The 23319-nt window shown below is 40.6% G+C and overlaps 1 protein-coding gene across 4 annotated transcripts in view; it reads left to right on the top strand.

Annotated features, from left to right (window-relative positions):
- The window catches only part of PLEKHH2 (pleckstrin homology, MyTH4 and FERM domain containing H2), a 127779-nt gene that overhangs the window by 74614 nt on the left and 29846 nt on the right, over positions 1-23319 (top strand). For all 4 annotated transcript variants that reach the window (XM_019516366.1, XM_019516364.1, XM_019516365.1 and 1 more), the window contains 12 exons: positions 1520-2505; positions 4358-4433; positions 5553-5647; positions 7787-7931; positions 8889-9025; positions 10006-10116; positions 10403-10489; positions 10996-11154; positions 12482-12562; positions 17402-17581; positions 18599-18707; positions 22912-23024. In XM_019516366.1, coding sequence (XP_019371911.1) covers positions 1520-2505; positions 4358-4433; positions 5553-5647; positions 7787-7931; positions 8889-9025; positions 10006-10116; positions 10403-10489; positions 10996-11154; positions 12482-12562; positions 17402-17581; positions 18599-18707; positions 22912-23024 — 2279 coding nt within the window. The remainder of the gene's footprint in view (positions 1-1519; positions 2506-4357; positions 4434-5552; positions 5648-7786; positions 7932-8888; positions 9026-10005; positions 10117-10402; positions 10490-10995; positions 11155-12481; positions 12563-17401; positions 17582-18598; positions 18708-22911; positions 23025-23319) is intronic.

Here is a 23319-nt window from a genome sequence, read left to right as displayed (position 1 = left end):
GCACACAAGAAGAAACAGGCTACAATTAGGGTGGCCACTGGCCCTATTTTATAGTGGACTCTCCACTTTTTAAACCCATTGTCCCGTTTGTTTCTAAATGAAGAACAGACCACAAAAAGTCCTGTTTTCGGTTCATTTGTGGAAATACATGTCAATCATTTGTCCTCGCAATTCTGTTGGCTGTTCCTAGATGTAAGGTGGTACACATCCAGGGAAAGAGGTAGCCCTGCCTTTTGCTGCTGATTGGCCAAGGGGCCCATTGTCCCCAAACCTTGCTGCTGATTGGTCAAGGAGGTGGCAGCCCCACTTCTCACTGCTGATTGGCCCAGGGGGCTGGTGATTTCCTTCCCCCTTCTCTCCCTCTCCAAGGGGATATCCTGTACAGTTGGGATAGGTAAGTGGCCACCCTACTTACAATGTGTTGACTCCATTCCAGCCCACTCTGAAGTGTCAAATGGTCTTATTTTTTTGCCAGCATATTGGTATGGATATATTATGACAGGCTTAGACCTAGTGTAGTTTATTCCCACCCTGAAGCCTCCAGGAATTTAAGAAGGAAGTTGTGACACTGCAAACAGGATTGTTACTTCTGCTTCTTTTTCCATATTTAAAATCTTAAAACTCTTTTACCATGTTGTAGTTTTTATCTATTAATTGATAATTACTTAAATTAATTTTAATTAAAGTAGTTGCTAATTTATTTAATTAAAGTAGAACTTTGAATTTTGATAGGAAATGAGCAGCTAAATCAAATAATATTTGTATAGAGCCCATCATCTAAGCATTCCCAAAATTAATTTCCAAAGTATATATTACTCTTGGGAAAGTTAATCTGAACCGATTTTTTTAAGCAGATCAGTTAAATTGAATTAAATCTCTTTTCAGACATGTTTATTTAGAATTAAATTAGTCTTAATTCAGTTGAGGTTACTTCACTTCTAAATTAACTAAACCGTTTTAAATTCACACTTTGCACTAATTCATATTAACTTTCCTGTGTGTATCTGTACATAAATTATAAGTTTCGTGAATTCCAGTCTCTTGTTCTAGCAACTAGACAACAGTCCTTACAGTCAATGACTCTAACAAGTTATGTTTTAATATATAGATACAGCTAACAAAAATAGGGAAGCATTTTACAAATTTTTATAACAATCTTCCTAAGATTTATTGATGCATTTAAATTCATATGTCCTTTTTAGTGTGTGTGTGTAAGGGGGAGGGAGGGGGAATCTTGCTTTTTTTAAGTTAATTTCTAAGTTTCTGGCTATACCACTGAATGTTAGATGGTATCTGTTACAGGTCCTTGGTAGATGCCATTGCTATTTTTATTCAATTTTATATTCAACAGTATGCCTTTTGAAATTCAAAAATATGTGTAATTATTTCCTTAAGGTTTTTTTATTTATAAATTAAATGACTTAATTTAAGACTCTTATTTGCAGGTCTCCTTAAAATGTGCTTTAGCAGCTAACTTTATTAAATGTAAATTTGTCAGATACATGTATTTCTTTTCTAGAGAAAGAAATTCAGGAAATAAACTTTGCTGGTCCACATGAGAATAATAAATGTCAAAAATCATTGCAACAAAGCTCCTGTGAATCAGAACAAAATAAGAATGTAAGAACAAGCTATTCATCAAAAGATATTGATAGCAGTATATCAAAGAACTCCTGCATTACAGGAAGTGATTGGAGCTCAGATGAGGATGAAGGGGGCAATGAAAGACCAAAATCCAGGTGTGCATCGACCCTTTCAAGTCACACATCTGAAGAAAGTACAAGATACAGCAGAGTTGGGAGTGAAATGTATTTGACAGCATCTGATGACAGCAGTTCTTTATTTGAAGAAGAGAGTTTTGGAGTTCAGAGGACTGAGCACAAAAAACTATATCCTTGGCAGCAAGGATCTCCATGGAGAAGTCAGAACAATTCAGTTGGAAAGAGAAACCTGGAGTTCTTGGGTCACAAGAAGGACCAAGATAGTTCTTCAGATGAACTGAATAAGAAATTTCAATCTCAGAGACTAGATTATTCATCTTCATCCAGTGAGGCAAATACACCAAGCCCAATTTTAACCCCTGCCCTAGCTCCTAAGCGTTCTGTTCTGACACCTTCAGCAGGTTCCCAGAGTGTCCCACAATCAGGTTCTCCAACCAATTTGCCACCTCCAAAGTTACGGACTCCCAATGTATTTAGCATAAATTTAGCACTGGCAAAAAAGCATTTAAGCCAGCCACAGCTCAGTTCTGATAGAATGTTTGGTAGAAATAGGAATGCTATAAGCATGATACGGCCCTGGAGACCACAGGAAACAGACATAGATCTGGTAGATGGGGAAGGTACCGACGTTTTAGAAAAAATGGAGATTGGTTATGGTGAAGGAGTGTTTACTTATGACTCTGTTGAGGTAGAGAGTGCAGAAGACCAAGAACCTTGTGAGACAACAAGGAAGGGAGGTAGCAACAAACCTCCGACTCCTCCACTGCATCGATTTCCCTCCTGGGTAAATACTTACACATGTTTTCTTCTATTGATTTAAAACATTTTATTGCTTTTCTTCTACTTCTCTCTCTTCTACTTTCTCATTCCTTGTATCTTTTGTGGGTATATGTTACCACTAGATGACAGTTCTGACTCAAAAAGTGAGCCCAATCTTAACACCCTCTCTACTTTCTTATGTAGAAAAATCATAAATATATCATATCATCAAAATATTTAAAAGGCATACATTCAATAGCCATTACCATAATTATGAGCTAATCAGCTCTTTGTTTTGAAAACATCATATTAATAGCATTTGGAAAAATGTGGCCTTTTTTGTAAACAAAACCAATTTTTTAAAAATTCATGATTAATTTGCAGTTGTTCAGATATGTATACATTGTTTGGTAATTATGTTACCTCTTTTTTTAATGACAGAAATATAACCTAGAGGCCCTGGCTCCAAGTCTTACAGATAGGCAATACTTAGGCGAACAATTTGTGAATTAAATAACTATAATTATAGATTGGTATAAAAAGCCAGTGATCTTGGCTGTTCAAAAGAATTCCTTAGTAGTATCATACTTCCGGGGGTGGGGGTGTAGTCTCACACTTCCAATGAGGGTTTTTTTAGTATCTTGTGTTTCAAATAAGAGATTTGGTATGCAAAGCTTAGGTTTAACAAAGGGTTGGATTTTAAAACTTATAGTTTTGGTTGCCACTTAGCCATTTAAAATGATTTAGTTCTTGGACCAGCTCCTTCCAGCTTGAGAATGAAGTCTTTCATTTCCAGTGAATTGTTAGGTCCAACTCTTTTAAAATCTTGCATTGCTTTCTTTTTTTAAAAGGTCACAACTTGGTTATTTATTTTTGGCATGATCAAATAATGGCAAATGCAGATCTCACCATGGAAGTATCTACCTCTCTCATCTGTGGGTATAGTTTAGTATTTAAGATATCCAAAAAGTAGAGTCCATAATTAATTGTGTCTAAAAAAGACAACATTGAAAATCTGATCCTGTGTGCCCTGTAAAGATTCACTAATTTCAGAGACCTGCAATATCTGGTGTTGTGGGACTTCTTCAGAGATAAAATATATGTTAATGTTGCCTTAACAACTCTTCAGTGTGAATTTTTTCTTTGTCAGTTTTTGCTACCATGATTGGAGTATGATTTGATTTTTGGTGAGGAGTTACTGTGTAATTTCATAGTTAATTTCATAGTTAATACTCGATTTTAGAATATCTTTCCCCAGTTTTTCCTGACCCTAGAAAAGGATTTGAGAACTGGCCCCAGTATTAAAAACAAAGATTCTCTTGCACAGGACAAGCATTATAGCAACAAAGGTTGAAATAGATTACTCATGTGGTAAATGTGACAAAAAACAAAACTGCATTTCAGTCACAACTGTTAAGAGTGTTACATCATATACTTGTACTAACAAGGGGAAAGGGGAAAAGGAATGATGAAGAAATAGACAGAGCCATCCCTATGGGTGGGGGGGGGGGGGGGGGGGGGCGAGTGGCTGGAGGGCAGAGCCAGCAGTGTGCGATAGTCACGGCTGAGCTGTTGGTGCGTGGCAGCTGTGGCGGGGGCTGTACAGTGCTGTTTACGAGGCCCCAGGCAGGCGCCCCCACTGGCCCCCCCCCCCCCCCTAGGGGGGGGGGGGGGGCGAGTGGCTGGAGTGCAGAGCCAGCAGTGTGCGATAGTCACGGCTGAGCTGTTGGTGCGTGGCAGCTGTGGCGGGGCCTGTACAGTGCTGTTTACGAGGCCCAAGGCAGTCGCCCCAACTGGCCCCCCCCGCCCAGGGATAACCCTGGAAATAGATGTAATATCCCAATTCCATCAATAACACATCTTTGATTTTCTGTTAGGAAAGCAGAATCTACGCCGTAGCCAAGTCAGGTTTGCGAATGTCTGAAGCTTTCAATGTTGAGGCTTTTAACAAAAGTAAGTTGCTCAGGTATTTATTATATCCTAAATCCTCTATTTATTATAACTGCAATAAGGAACCAAATGTCCCATGCCCCTTCAAATCTGCCCCTGAGTATTTAAAGGGGAGTTCTTCAAAATGAGTCAATCAGATTTAATCTTTCCATTATGTTTACTACTCTGCCTCTTAAGTACTTCTTGTGTACTTCATTCACTGTAATTTTCTTTGCTGTTCTTGTTGAAGATTCTATAATCAGACAGCAAAGGATGTATTTGCAGTAGAGTAACTAGTGGGGAGTGGTAACCCAGGCAGCAGCCCTAGGTACTGATTTGAGGTGGAAGAGAGGGGTACAGAAATAGCTACTGCCAGCCACACAATAGCTGGTGTTGCTCTATGTGCCACTGCTACCCAGAGCACAGAGCTACTGTTACGCCTCTGTGTACCTGCATTTTTTGTTAATTGTGGTCCCATTTATGATATACTTATATTTCACTGTACCAAAGGCACTTAAGCCCCAGCCTACAGCCAGTTTTGGCCCAGAGAGCCATGCCATCTGGCCCGCAGGGCTCCCCATGGATCAGGAAATGTGGCAGTAACACTGCCACCTGTCCCACCCTGCCAAATTCCCAGGTCCAGTGCAGCCAGATCAGGAACAGACCATACCCCTTCCTCCACACAGCAAAATCAGGGCCAGACCACTCCCTACTCCCCTGCACAGCCCAGGGGTAGGATGAGAGGGACAACAGAGATGGGCCACACTCCCTTTCCTCTGCAGAGCCAGATCGGGCCTGAACATGTCCCCTCCTGCCCTGCTTGGCCAGATCAGGACCAGCAGGCCACAACCCCTTCCCCCACATGGCTAGATCAGGACCAGGTCATGCCCCCTCACTCCATGTGGCTGGATTAGGATCCACTAATCAGATCCAGCTGATGGAGAAAAAAGGGTTGAGCAGCACTGTACTATCCCACTGCACATCTCACAAGTGTAAATCTCACACCCATATCAATCAGGAAAAACTCAACTGTAGTGCAATAGGTTTCACTGGTGTGAACATGGTGTAAGTGACATCAAGATATAGCATAGTGCTTTTGGAGGGATAATTTTAAATACATTTATTTTATGCTATGTGTTTCAGGTGCTGCTTCAATAACTTCATCTTCTATATCGGGATTATACACTTCTCTGATATATAAGAATATGACCACACCAGTCTACACAACTCTGAAAGGGGTAATTTTATTGTTGTTTGAAATAAAGTAATGTAAAAAAAACTGCACTATTTGGTTTCATATTCAAGAATTTCACATTTCACATTTCTGATTAACTTATTTGGCATGGTAATGTTCAGGGACCATAAAAATGCCCACAAGTAACAGAACAGTCAGATGTCTGGAAAAGAAATTGTTGATGCTTATAAAGTGTTACAGGCCTGTATCTATGCTTGTTGGGACCCTTGCTGTTTTCTTTGTTTCTCAAAGCTTGTTGATTATTTTAGCACAGGGATGGACGAAGTCCGGCCCATGGTAGACTCCATTTCCCAGCAGCCCCTGCCCGAATTGCTGCAGCTGGTTTCCATGGAAGCAGGGCCATGACAGCATGGAGTGAGGGTTTCCATGGAGACCAGCCCCAGCAGCACTGGCAGGGTATGTACCTGGGTGGGGAGCTGCTTCAGGGTTGGGACCTCACAGTAATGACAGCATGGTCCGGAGCCAGGGCTGAGCTGTGATCCGCTGCCCACATTCCCAGGCAGGGGTGTGCAGGTAGTGGATTGCGGCTCTGTCCTGGCTCCAGACCATGCCGTCATCACTGTAAGATCCCAGACCTGGCAGCAGAGCAGCTTCTCACTGGCAGCAGAGCAGCACTGCTTGGGCCAGTCTCCATGGAAACCCTAGCCTTGCAATGTCACGGCACCACTGCTGCTGGGGGTCTCCATGGGAACCGGCTACAGTGACTATAATTAGTCTATAATTATACATACTAATTCCCAGCTGGCAGGGTCTGCTGGAAAAGCAAGTCTGGCTGCTGGCAGGATCCGCCATTTTGCCCACTGCTGTTTTAGAAGGACTGTATGGTATATATTGCAGCAGTTAAAAGTTTAGGTCTAGAATAGAGGTTTTTGTCAATGTTAAGCTATTTATTTCTAGATATTTGCAGTGATCAGTTACACCATAGCTTCTTTCCTGGTAACTTTTTGCGATTTGAAAACACCTATGCTTTCAAACTGAAAAGGTGTAACAGAAATAGGGGGAGGTTATTAATCCTCTGTTGCTCTTTATGGGGGGACCATGTAAGATCAGCGGTGAGTCCTAATGCAGCAGAAGCAGTAGAGCTCTGCTGTTGGGCAGAGAGAACATACCATGGAGGTCTGCTGTAGCGTACACGGCATTTGGAATTTTTTACACTGGTATTGTCTACATTTCCGCAGAGTGGGCTGCTAAAATGCATCATGTAAATCAGAGATAAACTGGAGACAAAAGTGGAACCCATAGCTGTCATGAAAAGCTACAACAGCATATGTGGAGAGGCTTCAGTGGCACTTCATAACCTGGTGCAATTCTCCCCTTACTGAATGTTATCAAACATTACTACTTATTTCCCGAGAACAAAGATTGCTATTTCCCCAATATTTGGCCACATTTTCTAATGGATTAAAAGCCTTCTTCCACACAGCAAGCTGACATACATGCATCATGCAAAAGCAGTACTACTTTGTGCCTACATTCTGTATGGGAGTGACACTTCCAGGTGCCCCCTTCCCCAGTCACTGCTTTCAAAATCTCTGTCCCTTGAGAGTTCAAGAGCAGTAGTAGATGGTGTCCCTGAATATCTTCATTGCCATATTTCCTGTTTTGGACCATGGGGAGCCAGTTTTATTTTTGGCAGCAGCACTGAGAGTGGCATAGAGCTGATACAGACCCCCACGTTTTCCAGCCAGCATCTGGAAACCAAAGACAACTGCTATATCATGCCTTATTGCATTTATTTTTAAGTGAAATATAGCCTTCCTCCATATGCATAAGTTCTCTTGTTGGTCCAGGGAGCTCCGGGTAGTGGGTCACAGTGTAAAAGTCTGGTTATGTTTAAGTTTTGGTTTAAGTACCTGTTATTTTTTTTTAGTGTCTAGTTTTTCTAGCAACAGTAATAGCACAAATAATGTTAGTTTTTATACTTTCCTTTGCTGTTTATAATGTATTTAGACTTTGTAGAGTGCTTGTTTGGTTTTACCTTGTTTTGACTATTGCAATTAAATATTTACAATGGTAGACATCTGTGATACCTTCTGCAGAAGTAGAATCTTTTAAAAAGCAGTTAAATAAATTGGTGTATTTTTATAGAAGTTTTCAAAGAATATTGTGTTAATTTTTGTAGAAGGCAACTCAGATAAGCAACAGTCCATTCACAGATGATTCTTCAGGATCTGAGGAAGAAGACAGCTCCCAATCCAGTTCACGGACTTCTGAATCTGACTCTCGAAGTAGAAGTGGTCCAGGTAGTCCCAGGGCATTGAAACGAGGTAAGCAGAACATATAAAAACTGACTTTGGAATTATTTGGATTTCCAGGCATTTGTTTACTTTTCACTGTAGTTTTCTCTCTCTTTAAAATATGGTCATCTTGAATATGCATCTGCATTGCTGTTTTACTTTTCACATATCAAAGCTGAAGCTAAAGCAAATTGGCAGCTGTCCCAACCTTCCTTTTTGTTATTACCATAACTGTTCCTTATTTCTAAGGCATTACTAGAGTGTCTGGCTGTTATTTGAGGGAAAAGAGGGGTTTTTTGGTTAAAGCACAAAGCCAGTTGGCAGGAGTTCTGGATTCTATTCCCTATTCTCTCATGGATTTGTTTTACATTTTGGTTTGTAATTAGGTGGAATGACTCAGCAACAGGAAAAAACTACTCCAAACTATTTTCTTCATGTTTATAACACAAAATAGTTTTAATAATGTCAGAAAATAGAACAACTCCTCTACTGAGAAGATTTGACCTATTCTGTGACTATGAGGTGTGACACCACTTTCCCCAGGGTTTTCTCCATTCTATCCATTCACATTTATAGTGGTTCTCTCACGCACCCATGCATGGAGAAGAAGCTAAGCTGAAGTCAATGTCTAGTTCACCAGTATCCACTAGTGCCCCACAATCTGTCAAAGGCAAATTCCACACCTTACCTGTGCTCAGGTTTCTCCACCTTGAAAATGGGAAGAATATTGTTCCTGCATTTTTTACATGCCAGGAACATTTTTATTTTCCTAAAATAGTATTTTGGTGTTATTGTTCTTTCAAACAATTTATTAACGCTGCATGATATTTACACTGAAAATATTTGATTGTTCTTTGACTGCTGCTGCTATTTTTGTTATTCAGAAACCCCCAGCTCAGATATTTCCTCTGTACCTGTGCTCATTTCTCATGTTTAAAATACAGTGACAAAGAAATGCAGATTTACAACTCTTTACTTTTCACTTAGGTGTGTCTTTGTCTTCCATGACCTCAGAAAGTGACTATGCTATTCCTCCTGATGCCTACTCAACAGATACAGACTATTCAGAGCCAGAGCAGAAACTTCCTAAAACCTGTTCCTCATCTAGTGATAATGGAAAAAATGTGAGTACTAAGTTCATGCAAATAATGATAGAATTTTTTTCTTATGCAAATAATGTAACAAAGGCCCAGTATTCAGTTCAATATGTACACAGACTGTGTGCCCATTACAAATAGTAATGTGTGAAGACACATTAAATTAGCAGTTTTACTGACTAATAAATCAGAGACTTGTAGTCAATACTTGAAGTGTCTGGTTAAATATGAAATCCTTCAGATCAGTTAAAAGCAGCTGGGTTAGCCATACAGAAGTGAAAGCATAGATCCTATTCAGGAGATGGAAGAGTAGATAGAATTCTGTTCTGTACTGGGCACACAAAAGATGTACAGAGATGGGGGTCCCAGCTGCTTTTGGTATAGGGTAGGGGACAGTAGTTAGTGGGTCTCCATGGTGAACAGATCAGTTAAGATGCAGTCTACAGTGTTGGGTAATAGGCTGTATCTGTACTCCTCCCTGTGGCCTGCCTTGATTGTTGTAACTTGGATGTTGAAGCAGAGTGGATGATTGGCAGCATCTACTCTGTCCCTCAATCCCTGACCCTTTTCTCATAGTGCAAATCCCTGAGTTATGTTTTGCTAGACTTGGGTTCAGATATTAGGGCTTACATGAGAAAGGGAGGGAGGGCTATGGAGAGAGAGAGAGAGAGAGTTACAAGTTACATGTAGAATGTTTGCATAACTTTACTTCCATTTTTAATAGAAATTTTGTCAGACAGTAAAGACAGGAAATTAGGGGTCAAGAGCCTGAGTTCTGTTCCTTGTTCTTTGTGTTACACTAAGCAAGTTTTCTACTCCTGCTGTGCCTTAGTTTCTTTAATTGTAAAACAGGGATAATATTTATTTCACATGTATGAATGCTTCTAAAAAAACAGATACTATATACATTCAAATAATTGTAATTATTATTTAAATGCACACTCGTTCAATTGGGAAACATCACTCATATATTTTACAGTTCATATCTTTTTATTTCAAATAACCAGGAGCCATTGGAAAAATCTGGCTATTTGTTAAAAATGGGCGGCAAAGTAAAGACCTGGAAACGACGGTGGTTTGTGCTTAAAGGTGGTGAATTACTGTATTATAAATCTCCGGTAAGTACATATAACTGTGGCTGGTTAGTACTGGACTTCTAAAATTGAAAATCTAGAATTGCTGGAGAGAAAATAAATGTATTCACTGGAATATATTAAATTATATATTTCATAGTGAAGGACAGTCCTTGAAGATACTGAGTACTCTCAACTCCAGAGGGAGTGGAGGGTGCTAATCAAGTAGTTGGAAGCATCCAGCACTAGCAAGGTCAGGCCTTAAATGCACTGCACATTATTTTACTGCTATGATAAATTAAAATACATATTTTTCCATTCTTTCATGCAGAGTGACGTAATTCGAAAACCCCAAGGACAAATTGAATTAAGTGCATCTAGCCATATTGTAAGAGGTGATGGAAAACAAACAGTTCAGGTGCTTGCTTGTCTTAAGGTCATCTCCCTTCATTCCCTAAGAGCGACCCTTCCTCTGAATTCAGGAGACTGGACATGACTCCTTTTAGAAACAATGAGTGCCCTTAATCTGCAGGTGCTGAGGGACTGTTTTAGTCATGGAAATTAGGAAGTGACTGTACGGGCTGATTTTTTTTTTAAATACTCAAATAAAGATAGGATTGTAATCTGCATATCATAAGGGAATTGTAATGGAATAGTTTTGCATCAAACAGTCTCTGAAACCACAAATTTAAATGCCATCAGGCTTAATTAAAGCTGGTCACATGAAATGTGTTTTATGTTGTTTCTCGTCTCGACTCATTCAGATTAGATCTTATAAACGATGGGGCTACCTGCTTTCCATGGACCTTAAACGGTTCTACTCTTAAAATAATTGGCAGTCATTTTGCATTTGCAAGTATTTAGCTGTTGAGTTGAAATGTCTAATATTTAAAGAATTCAAGGGTTTTTTTTCTGTCTATGCAGCTGACCACAAAAAAACGAGCTTACTACCTGACAGCTGATTCTCCAAATATCTTAGAAGAATGGATCAAAGTCCTACAGAATGTTCTTAAAGTACAAGCTGCCAGCCCACTTTTCATACAGCCTGATGTCAAACCAACCATGAAAGGATTACTTACAAAGGTAGGAACATTTTATTTCCCTGACAGACTATTTACATTCCCTTTTTATTAAACAAAAGATTTATGCTTACTAACTCTATTTGAAAAAGAAAAAAAAATTGTACAAAAAACTGTGCTCAACTAAAGCTGGTAACCAGTTCTCCTTCCATTGAAATCAGTGGTAAAACTTCAATTCTCTCCACTGGAAGCAGAATTAGACCTTTAACAAAAGTGTTGTTTGTACAGTAGAATCTCTCTGGGTTACGGAATTGACATTGACCCCTATGTGATGTTGCAAGAGTGCTGTTGTTTGAGGGGATCGCAAAATGAAATGTTTATGCCAAATTATATTTCAAGAGTACATGAGCTGTAGGCATAAGAGTTAATACAGTCGTAAATTTAAGTAGACATGTATCAGGTTTCTCTCTCTCTCTCACAATGTAAACAATCTGAAAGGACTGCCTACTTCTCTGTTCTTCAATAAACATCTATATTGGGAAGCTTTTTCCTTTAACCATTTTATATCCAGTTCCTTTTTGATTCCCCAGAAGACATGTTGAGTTCTCTGCTTAAACCTCATTAGGGTGCTGATACAGTACATGAGAACATGCCTTAATTTAAACATGTGAGTAACCACAGTTACTTCAATGGGGTTCTCTCCTTTATAATATCCTCACTGAAAACAGTTATTTTGAAATATCAAAAAATGTTGTGTAATATGAGGGATTATAGAGTGTAAGTATATACTTATCAAAATCAGATATTACTGTTGACTACATATCATTAGTACAGAAATGAACTTCACTGCTTGGACCCAGTTCCTTCACATTTTACATTAAATTTAGCTCAGGGGTTGGCACATGGGGCTATTTTCCTCAGCACACCACAGTTGGCCCAGGCTCTGGGCAGCTGCCGCCAGCCATGGAGCCTGGGCTGCTCATAGCAGGAGGCAGAGAGGCTGCAAGCCCTGCTGAAAGCAGCCCAGGGTCCATGGTGGCAGCAGTGGCCCAGAGCCCAGGACAGCTGTGGCAAGCAGCTGGGAGGCTGCAAATAGCTAAATGGGGCTCCCAAGCTCTGGCTGGGCACTGTGGCAGCGGCGGCTGCACGTGCACATCAGGGTGCATGGCTGAGAAGGGCCTGCAGCAGCACAACCCCAGCCCCTCCCCCACCCAGAGGCATATGTAGACCCACCACCAGCAATGAGGACTGGGCTCCTCACACCTCCCCTGACCTCTATCTCTGGCATGCCAAGTCGAGGCATAGGTTGAAGTTGGGGTATTTTTGTCACTCTGGCCAAAAATGTTGCAGACCTCTGATATAACCTGTGTTTAAATGTATTGTAATTCCAGGTGAAACATGGATACTCCAAAAGAGTGTGGTGTACTCTGGTTGGAAAAACACTGTATTATTTTCGTAATCAAGACGATAAGGTATGTCTTTCTAAGTGTTAAAATACTGCAAGATAGAAAACCAATGAAAAGCAGATCCAAGGATGGATTTCAAGTAGCAGGGTACAACTCTGTTAATCTACTTGTGGCGTGGGTAATATATGCCCGTCCATCTCCTCCTATACCAAAATTTAAATTGGGTCCAGTGTAGGTTTAGAGTGATCCCATCATATATGTAGTAACATGTGGCCTACCCTCTGCCCCCAGACTTAGGTTACACATGTTTCCTTACTCTGTCCCATTCTCAATAAGGGAAAATATAAAAGATACAAAAGGGGAAACCTTGATGTGTTAACATTTCAGGCCAGCCCTTTTCTTTACAGGCACAAGGTTCACCAGTGCACTCTTGATCTCATTTACTTCTGGAAGCTGGCACTGTTATCCTCTGTCCTCACTGGAGATTGGTCCAACATTCCTATGTTATGCTTTAATAGACAGACTTCTACATCATAGATTTCATAGACATTAGGGCTGGAAGGGACCTCAGAAGATCATCGAGTCCAGCTCCCCACCCAAAGGGCAGGAAGTCAGCTGGGGTCATAGGATCCCAGCAAGATAAGCATCCAATTTGCTCTTGAAGGCGTTCAATGTAGGTGCTTGAACCAGCTCCAATGGCAGGCTGTTCCAGACCTTGGGGGCTTGGACAATAAAGAAATTCTTCCTTATGTCCAGCCTGAAACGGTCTTGCAGTAGTTTATAACTGTTCGACCTAGTCATCCTTTGGGGTGTTTTAGTGAACAAACGTTCCCCCAGATACTGGTGGTCACCCCTGATAAACTTATAGGTGGCCATCAGGTCACCCCTGAGCCTGCGCTTTTCCAAGTTAAAGAGCCCCATGGCTCTCAGCCTGTCGTCGTAAGGTCTGATTTCCTGATCTCTGATCATGTGCATGGCTCTTCTCTGGACTCTCTCAAGCTTCTCCGCATCCTTTTTGAATTGTGGGGCCCAAAACTGGACATAGTACTCCAGCTGCAGCCTCACCAGGACTGAGTACAAGGGAAGAACGACGTCCCAGGATTTGCTTGAGAAGCATCTATGGATGCAAACCAGTGTTTTGGTCGCTTTACTAGCCGCAGCATCACACTACAGGCTTATGTTCATCCTGTGGTCAATGATGATCCCCAAGTCTCTTTCTTCCAAAATCATATTCTTTATCCATGCTGTGCCTTTCCCAGTGGGAAAATCTCTCCCTTGCCTGCTGAGCCTGCTAAGATGGAACAGAGGACAATTCTCAAGGCATGTTCTCTCCCCTTCCTCCTTACTTCCAAGATATTGCATTCTCCCGGTGATTTGCTAGACATTCACATGGCCCTGATGGAGATGTTGGTGATGTCTCTCTGAGTAGTCTTAATGAGCGTAGAAATATCTTATTTCATTCACTTAATGAAACTAAATAAACAAGTGACTTAAAAAATATTAGAATTTCATTAAACCATTAAAATAGTACAGTAAAAGCTTTGTTATCCAGCATTTTACTAACTGGAATACTCTATTAACCAGAATTTCCAATATCCCCCAATCCAAATCCTCACTTTAGCAACCAGAATCTTTGCCGAGTCTATCCGGCATGCGCATCAAGCCCTTCTAGTTGATACCTGCATGGCGGAGGGAGAAAAAAAATTTGGAGGGGGCTGACTACGTGCACATGTGCACACATGCCTCCCTCTTCCCCCAGTGGGAAAGTCTGTAGGGGAAGGGGCAGGGGGAGGGGAAAGGGATCTGCGCAGGGCAGGGTGGGCTGCCTCTGTGGGCTGGGGCCGGGGCAGCTCCTTCTGGCAGGGGTGGCCATACTGCGCTCCTGTCTCAGATAACTGGAATTTTTAGGTAACTGGCACTCCTTACCCCACTTATGCTGGATAACAATGCTTTTACTGTAGTAGCAAAAATAGCATAGAAAACCTGTACTGCTTCCAAGACTTTAGTCCTATAAGTGAACTTCTAACTATATCATGCCTGATATGGATTTCAGAGGACTTTGGATCAAGCTTTTTTCTTTCCACCGGTCTTCCCTTTTTTTCAGCTTTTTCCTATGTTGCTACTGCCCACTTTTCTTAATTTAGAGGACTGGTGCCTCTGTACTCTGTCTTCTCTACTCAGAACAGTACGGTACACTAGTAACTTTGTGGTCAAGTATTCCATTGAAGGCAAGTTAAAAAGTAAACTAATATAAACAAAGAGGCCATTTTACAAATACTATAAATAACAAGTAGTAATATGCCACCCCTAGGAATTTTTTTTGCAAGTTTTAAAGTTTGTTTAAAAGTTAATGGTGTTTCTAAAATACTCCAAAATACAGAGACAGTTTTATTTCAGAGTATTAACTCTAGTTCATTTTACAGAGAAGTTACGGACAAAAAATATGCTTTTATTTCTATTGTAAATGTTGACTGAGTCTTGGTGACAAATTAATTTTAACTTGTATCTTCTCAAATGAGACAAGGAATCTGTATGATTTAAATGTGCCAGAATTTCCGAGTTTTTATCTTTGAAGATCATTCTTGTGAACGGGCCCTTTAAAGATATCAGAGCAGTTTGCTTGCTTGTTATGGGTATTTGCCTAACGTTTTACTTCATTTTTAAGTATAACTGAAAACTATTTTACTAGATAGAAATGGGGGGGAAGTACAGGTCTTAAAAGTAGAATATGCCTTAAATATATCATAGATGCAAACATTTACAAAACTAATGTATTCTTAATATCTGAGGAGTTGCTTAACTGGAAACGTAAAAGTATGTTACATTAGAACGTGGGTGTGCAGAAATAAAAAGCCTGTGAGGCATCCAGTGTTATAAACTGCAGTGGTTGTTATGTTAATGGAGTCCATCTGGTTAAAAGAATTCAGAAGAACAGCATTAGTATGTTGAAAACCATATATTCAACACTGAAGGAGGATTACACTAACTGAAATCATCTGTCAGCACAGCTTCTTATAAAACTAACTTAGGGTCCTGTACTTTAATAAAAATACTCTTTAGTGAATACTTCAATCTAGTGAAGATTATGTGTAACCAAAATGATGTTTCTAGACCACAAGATTCAATAGCCTTCTTCTCAGAATTTAGCCTGTTCACAAGGTTATAAAAATATTACAGGAAATACAAACCACAAACTCTTGCCCAATACCCCACAAACTCTTGCCCAGATGAAGAGTACCCAAACCCTTTATCAGCAGAGTTAGCCAGTGCTTTTGTAAAAGAGGGCATGTCACCACATATTTAAAGGCAGGGGTAGCTAAGCTGCAGCACGTGTGCTACTATTGGTATGAGCAGCCTCTGTGTGTGCCAAGCAGCACAGCAGCTGATAGGGCAAGAAGCAGAAAACAGAGCAGCAGATTGGGCATGGGACACAGGGCAGGAAGCAGAAAGTGAAACAGTAGACCAGGCAGGGGAAAGACATTGGAGTGGCACTTGGGAATGGTACAGGGCTAACTTGTGGTATACCTGCTAAAAGGGTTGGCCCTCACTGTTTTTAAGGCATGGGAATCAAGACAAAATCACTGTTTAAGAAGCCAATACTTTAGATCAGGGGACAGAAACCTACAGCCCACTGGCTCTATTCAGAATGGCCTGCAAAGCCATTCTGTTCATCCAGTAAAGCTGGGACTCCTGCACTGTTTTGGTGGGGTGCTTTAGCCAGGCAGCCATGAGAAGTGACAGCAACTGGGTCAGAATGGCTGGCCCACCTTGGAACACAGCTGGGTAATTTCACCCCACCACTCCTGAAGCATTACTGGCTACCACCCTGTATCTGAACATGAATTTTCAAACAAGATTAAGTTAAAAAAGAGCCTCAGCTACAACTGCCCTCTGCTGATCATTAAGAATCTTTCCAGATTGGCTTTAGCAAAGTATGTAGTACAGATATGCTCTGATGACTTGCCTTCTTCTGGCCTTAAGCCAGTATCCTAGCCCTTTTTGCTAGATCTTCCCATGGTATTGGACACATTTATAGACCATAAAATTGTGCTGGCTCGCTTTAGATTGTTTACAGGTTGGTGTGGCAGGACACTAGAATTGTTCTTTCTGAGAGTCAGTCCAGTGTGCTAGGAAAATACATCTTACCCTCCAAAACCTTGATCTACAGAAGTTCCTTAAGGCCCTCTATTTATTTTTAACCTGTCAGACTGAATATCCATGCCAAACCACAGGGCAGGATCATAAGATGCTCTATGATCATGACCATAATGAGCAACAGTATGCAAATTTCTTTGCCAGGATTACTTTACCTTATCAAACAGCACCATCTCTCAGGTGTCCCAGTACCCAAATGAGGTCAGTATCTTGGGTAAAGCAGCCAACTGATGCTTAGGCAAAATGGACCTGGCATTGGTAGAAAGAATGATTGGTTTCTTTAAAGGTTTCAGCACAGTATTGTCCTCTGTCATCCTAAAGCTCTCCTCCTGACTAACACAATATATAGTGAACATAATATGCTGATGCTGCAGTTGCCAAACTTTGATCCCATGGCTGTGTTAGACCATCTTCTGGCTATATCTTGAAATCCTCAATTAAGACTGAGATATTTAAAAAATAACCTGTTGCAATAGCTATGTTCCAAATGCATCTACCAACAACCTTTAGGAGACAGAAACAGATCTAGGGATAGACATGAAATCTTCTCACTTCTAGACCTTCCATTAGCCACAAAACCATGCTGCTTATACTCTCTATGACTATAAACTGTACTACTCAATAATACTAAAAGAATATTATTGAATGGGATTTCCTAACTTTAAGAAGTTTGCTACCACCACTTTATCAGTTCCTCTTCATTCGTAGAAAAGGGATAGTAAAACTCATGTAAGCCATGTTTATTTTTAGTTTCCACTGGGCCAAATCAAGCTATGGGAGGCTAAAGTTGAAGAAGTTGACAGGTCATGCGATTCAGATGAAGATTATGAAGCCAGTGGTCGCAGTCTGCTATCAACACATTACACTGTTGTTATCCATCCCAAAGAGCAAGGACCTACCTATCTTCTTATAGGATCCAAGCATGAAAAGGTAGGAAGTATACTCTGTCTCAAGTTTTAGTAAGACAGCTGAGGTTATGGTATTGTGATATGAACATTTCTTACAATGAAAAAGAAAAGCCATGGGCCTTTTTTGTTAGAGCATCTAACAGATGGCTTGATACAGCAAACTGATCTAAGTTTTAGTGATCATAACAGTTAAATGAGACTCATGTAAGGCATCTGGAAAATATCAGGGTTTGTCTATGCAGGGAGTTAGTGTGAATTAGTTAGTTTGCTACCTTACTTCACACTAACTTGTGTAGAAAAAGCTCTCAGTAGCTTTTTTTTGTTGGGCCCTGAGATGATGTTACTGTCCATTTTCTGTACTAACTGCAACTTAGCATATAGGGAAGACTAACAGGAACGATGAGTGAAAGACACTGTTAAAGATTTCATATTGGGGTATTCTGAAACAGCTTTATATCTCTTGCTCCGGTTCCTTAATTTTTTAGAAAGAGGGAGAAGTATCATGCATAAATGATTCCTGGGTATAGAAGAGCTCTGAAATAAATCTTGCTGAGCTCATAGTGGCTAGTATTAGTAATTATAACAAAATTTTCTTGAGTAGTGATGGGAAGAAAAGCCAAGAGAAACCTTGGCTTTTCAACAGGAGTATATGACACTGCTCTGAAGTGGTAAGGGAACCTTTTAAAAGGTGGTTTTGTGAGTTCATTTTAATTTGGTTTGAAGGCTTAATTATATGTGAAAAATATATAGGAGGTGGCCTCTTCCTACTGGACATCTAGTCACATCTGCCTCAAATGCACACTCTGCCCAAGACACACTGGACCATGTGGCTGTGTGGAGAAGCAGGTATGAAATCTGTATGAAGCTTTTGAGATCCTTCACAAGCACTATATTCATCTGCACAGTTTTTCAAAAAGCAAAAAGTTTTTGAGGATGATTTTTTTGGAAATTTTCATTAAAATAATGTTAAATTTTATTAATGCTCTTGAAAAATGTAGGAGAACTAGATATTAGCTCCCTATTTCTTTTTGTTTTTTAGGACACTTGGCTTTATCACTTGAGTGTGGCTGCTGGAAGCACCAATATAAATGTTGGATCAGAATTTGAACAACTTGTTTGCAAATTATTAAATGTAGAAGGAGACCCCTGTAAGTTTATTTTGATTTCCACACTAATCTATATACCTACCTGTCTGATCAATTTAACTCAGAGTATCTGTCTCAAACTTCACATGCTCTTTTCTTCATGCAGCAAGTTACGTCCATAAAGTTAGTTTTAGGCTGCCTTTCCACAGCTTTTAATTATGTTTCTATAGTTGGGTGTTTTTTATTTAAGAACAACCACTAGACATTTTTATCATCAATAGAAAATCATGACTGATTAGAAATAATTAAAAATTCTTCTTTCACAGGCAAACAAGATGCTCAGAACTTTGTTACTGGTACATTTTTGCTTGTTCTCCTCTAATTTTAATACACATTAATCAGAAAAGTGACTAACACCTCACAGAACTTTATGTCTATTTTAATGTACTTTATTTAATTCTTCATGATTTCATAATGTCCAACTGATGCGTTAAGTTTTATTGGTTATTTGTCCAGTATGACCAGGAATCGGGGTTTTCCATTTGCCATGGAAAAATACAGATTTTGTCCTTTAAAAGAGAAAAAACATGGGAACCCACAGGTTTCCCCCTGCAGGCTGGCAGAGTTCCAGCCTGCAAGGGGCTGCTTGGGCTGGGGGGAGCTGGAGAAGGCCAACCAAAGGCAGGGACACCACATGCACGTGCGGCATATACATGCACATCACAGCCAGGTAGCATGTTGGAGATCAGGTCCTGCAGCTCCCTGTGGGTAAGTCTATGGGGGGCATAGAAGGCATGTCAGGGCACACATGTCCCCCCAGATTTCTGCACCCACAGCAGTTAAGGGGCTGCAGCTTGGGCAGACAGGCACAGGCAGGAGTTGCCTTCATGACCCAACAGGTGGGACCCTGTGCAGGAGGGTGGAGCAGGGTGGTAAAACTCATTGCTGCTCCTGCCACTGTTCTGTCAGCACTGTGAGGTGTAACAAAGCTCCTGCTGCCAGCCACTTATGCACTGGGTTGCAGCTCTACCCTGCTGCCATAGCCCAGTCAACAGTGCCACTCCCCTCAACCTCCACCCCGGTTTGTTACTTTTTGTGCTGCTAGTGTTGTGGCTGGCGTGGGGGTCCTAGTGCTGGCAGTGACAGCAACAAGCCTTGCCACTCTGGTCTGCCCTCCTGTACTGGGTCCTGCCTTCTAGGCTGCATAGACAGCTCCTGCTTGTGCCTATCCAGCAAGGCTGCAGCCCTGCACTCACTGCGGGTACACAAATCTGGGGGTGACATGTGCCCTCCCAACACATCACCTATAGCGTTGTGTATGGTCAGGCACCCCCCCTCCCTCTCTCACACTCCCCCACCCTGCCCCACATACTGTGGGGCTGGGAACTTGGGGCGGGTGGCAGTGGGTTGGGACACCAATGGAGACAAGGAGCTGCAGGTTGGGAGTGAGGGGCGTTGGCAGGGCTGGGGGGACTGTGGGTCAGGACTGAGGGACACCAGTGGGGACAGAGGGCTGTGGGCTGGGAATGAGGGGCGCTGACGGGGGGAGTGGGGGGTAGAGGCTGTGGCTTGGGAGTGAGGAGCACCAGCATATCAGGGCTGCTTAGCATCACAAAGCAGAGGTGGGGGGATAGCCGCAGCTGGACCTGCATCCTGGTGAGCAAAGGGGGCAGAGGGAGCTCTGATTTTCTATGATACAAAAACCAAAATCAAACTAGGGAACTCTAATCTAAACAAGCCAATATGGCTGCTAGTGTGATGTCAAGAACACATATTCATTACACTTCATTGTTTCCTTGATTTTTTTTTAAAAAGGCTGTGCAAAAACAGTACAGAATATTTGGCAGGGGGGGAGTGGTTCTGTCTAAATTGTTACGTTAAAAACATTAATCCTTCTGGTCTAAAATCATCCCTGGTATCATTTATTAGGCATCAGGGCAGCTATGTCCGAATTAGATGCGTCACAGTAGTTTATCATCTATGCATAAATTTTTCAGTAGTGAAGAGTACATGTAGCACTTGGGTACTTTCCTGACCTCTGAGAATTTGAACTCTTCTACAAAAATACAGTTACTTAGGTGCATGAGCAGCTTAATTGTTTATACCATCTAAAACCAGATGGATACAATGTAATCACATACTTGATCGCACAAAAATATAGACCAAGCAGGAAGCTGTTCTACATTTATCACTTTCTTTAATTTGTTAAAAATAATAACAACAAAAAAGCCCAGTCTGTTTTTAATCGAGGGCTCTGTTAATAAAAATCATTGCGTGGCCTTTCTACTGTTTGTGCGCTTAGGCCTGTCAAAAGCTTCAGAATTTATTCTCAGATCCCCTTGATCTATAACAGTATTCAAAAGAAAGTTACCCAGTGCACAAGAGTCCTCTATTTTTTCCTTTTTTGGGCAAATTATACTTGGTCTCCCGCAAAGACTCAAAATGAGATGAAGTCCTTTGATTTAATGTATCCCCCTCCATCTGCCCAAACTCACAACTACATCCTATTCTTTTGTCCAAAACACTACCATATTTGGTAATGGAATCTGGCTTTATAAATGTATTTGAGTATCTCCTGTACAGCTGTGGATTCTGTCTTTGTAAAAACTGCTCGGGTACCTGCTGATACAAACAGAGGCCAGTCCGTTATCTTGTCAGTAGTTGTGTTGAAGTCAATGGGAATAAGGATTATGCATGGGTTAGTGTTTTTGGGATCAGGTCCCAAATTTGTTGATCTAGGATCATGTCAGTGAGTATGTGGACTGCCTGTTTAAGCAGTCAAAGCTTGAAGTCTCTTTACCAGATTCTAGCAAGCAAAATTGTGTATTACCTCCTAATGCAATCAGTGAAGAATGTGGTAGTACTCGAATCCTGCCATGTACATTAGCATTTTCCTCATTAGTGTTATTATCTAGGCAATAATCTGTCAGTGTAACATAAAAAGTATATACGGTCCATTAATGTAGTCCATGGCATACTATCATTTTGAATCAACTACAAGTAATGTAGGAGACTTTGAGTTCTTGCTACCTGCAAATGTAAGCAAGTTAAATCACATTGTCTTGTGGGCAGATTCTTGTATTTGCTTAGCCTCTTAGGTCAGAACTATGAATTTTGAAACTTTATTACACAGAGGTTTATAATACATATTTTTCTAAAATAACATTGTGGAGGAACTTATTGTTGGCAAATGAATGCTGGAGTCATAATGGGCGTTTATAGACATGTTCTGGAAAGCACAGGTGCTTTAATTAGTGGAGCTGCAAGAGCCATGCTTATTAAAAGCACCCAGAGCGTCACATGTCTCACATGCCCCATGCTGAAAACTGGTGGCAGGGCACTTTGAACTAAAGCTCATTGAACAAGCATTAGTTTAAAGCACCCCACCACCATTTTTCAGTGCCAGGATGCTGATACGCATGCCACTGGAGTCTACAGGAGCACCATAATTACCATGCTCCAGCAGACTCAATTATTCAATGTGCTATAATTACAGCGCATTGGAGCAGCCTCCCTGCCTGTATATAGGAGCCCAATGAGTCAAGTGAAACTGAGTTGGGTAATTTGCATGTACAGATGTTTTTATTAGTCCAAATCAAAGTAATATTTCCATTAAGTAGTCATTGCTGCTTGGCTGATATGGCTAATCTCATAAATTAACCAGATTAAATTTAGTTCAGTGTTTAAGCAGGAGAGCCCATTCTTTCTCTACATAAGGCAGTTTGATGTTTCAACAGCTGGTGCTCTTTCCCATGCCTATTAGAGTATGATGATAATAGCAGTACCCCTTTCAACTCCACTGTAAGACTTTGTAAGATGTTTGATATAATGTACATTTTGCTCAGCAATTAGGTACAGGTATTTAAAAAGAAGATGGGATGAGTGGTTGTTTTTCTGCTAGGTCAGTATCTTGTGAGCAGTTACGGGAACACTATTACTGGAAGCTATGATTTTTCACCTGATATAACTAACAAGATATTTTTACAAGCAATGATAGTTGTAGTGAACTGTCCATATTGAAGTCTGGGTATTTTGATTCTGATTATCTAATTTATTTGAAATTTCAGAGCAACTTATGGTATTCTTTTTCTATTAAACACATTTTAAAAACATTGTTATCTACTGCAGAATTGAGGGCACTTTACTGATGAGCAAAGTGATATAAAGTCAGTTGGTAACATTCACCAAATCCTTTGAGATTTTTTTTGGATGACAGGTCCTATGTAAATTTAAATTCATTCTTGCAAACTTTTAATTATCTGTTCAGCTTCTCAGATATGGAGACACCCTACTCTTTGTCACAGCAAAGAAGGAATTGCTTCCCCTCTTACAACACTGCCATCAGAAGCCCTACAGACTGAAGCAATTAAATTATTTAAGGTAAAATTCTGGTATATGTTTTTTTAATTTTTGTTTTTCTTTATTCACTTGGTGTATGTTCATGTGCCAGGAAATTCACTGGCAGGGGTGAGAGAGTAGTTCAGCCTTCAAGCCAGTTCAACCCTTTGTCTTTCTGCTGAGATTAATAAAGTTGACAATTAGTGGGTCTTTGGATGAGGACCATCATGTTCACAAACTACAAAACATCTACCAGCTGGTTGAAACTTCTGAAATGTTGTTTGTCAATTAAATTGCAATAAAGTTAAAAGGGACTCATTCAGGGATAAATTAAATG

This window comes from Gavialis gangeticus, unplaced genomic scaffold, assembly GCF_001723915.1.
Source record: "Gavialis gangeticus isolate Ggan-Ray unplaced genomic scaffold, GavGan_comp1, whole genome shotgun sequence".
Classification (NCBI taxonomy): Eukaryota; Metazoa; Chordata; order Crocodylia; family Gavialidae; genus Gavialis; species Gavialis gangeticus.
Note: the sequence above shows the minus strand (reverse complement) of the source record. Positions and strands in the feature narration are given on the sequence as shown.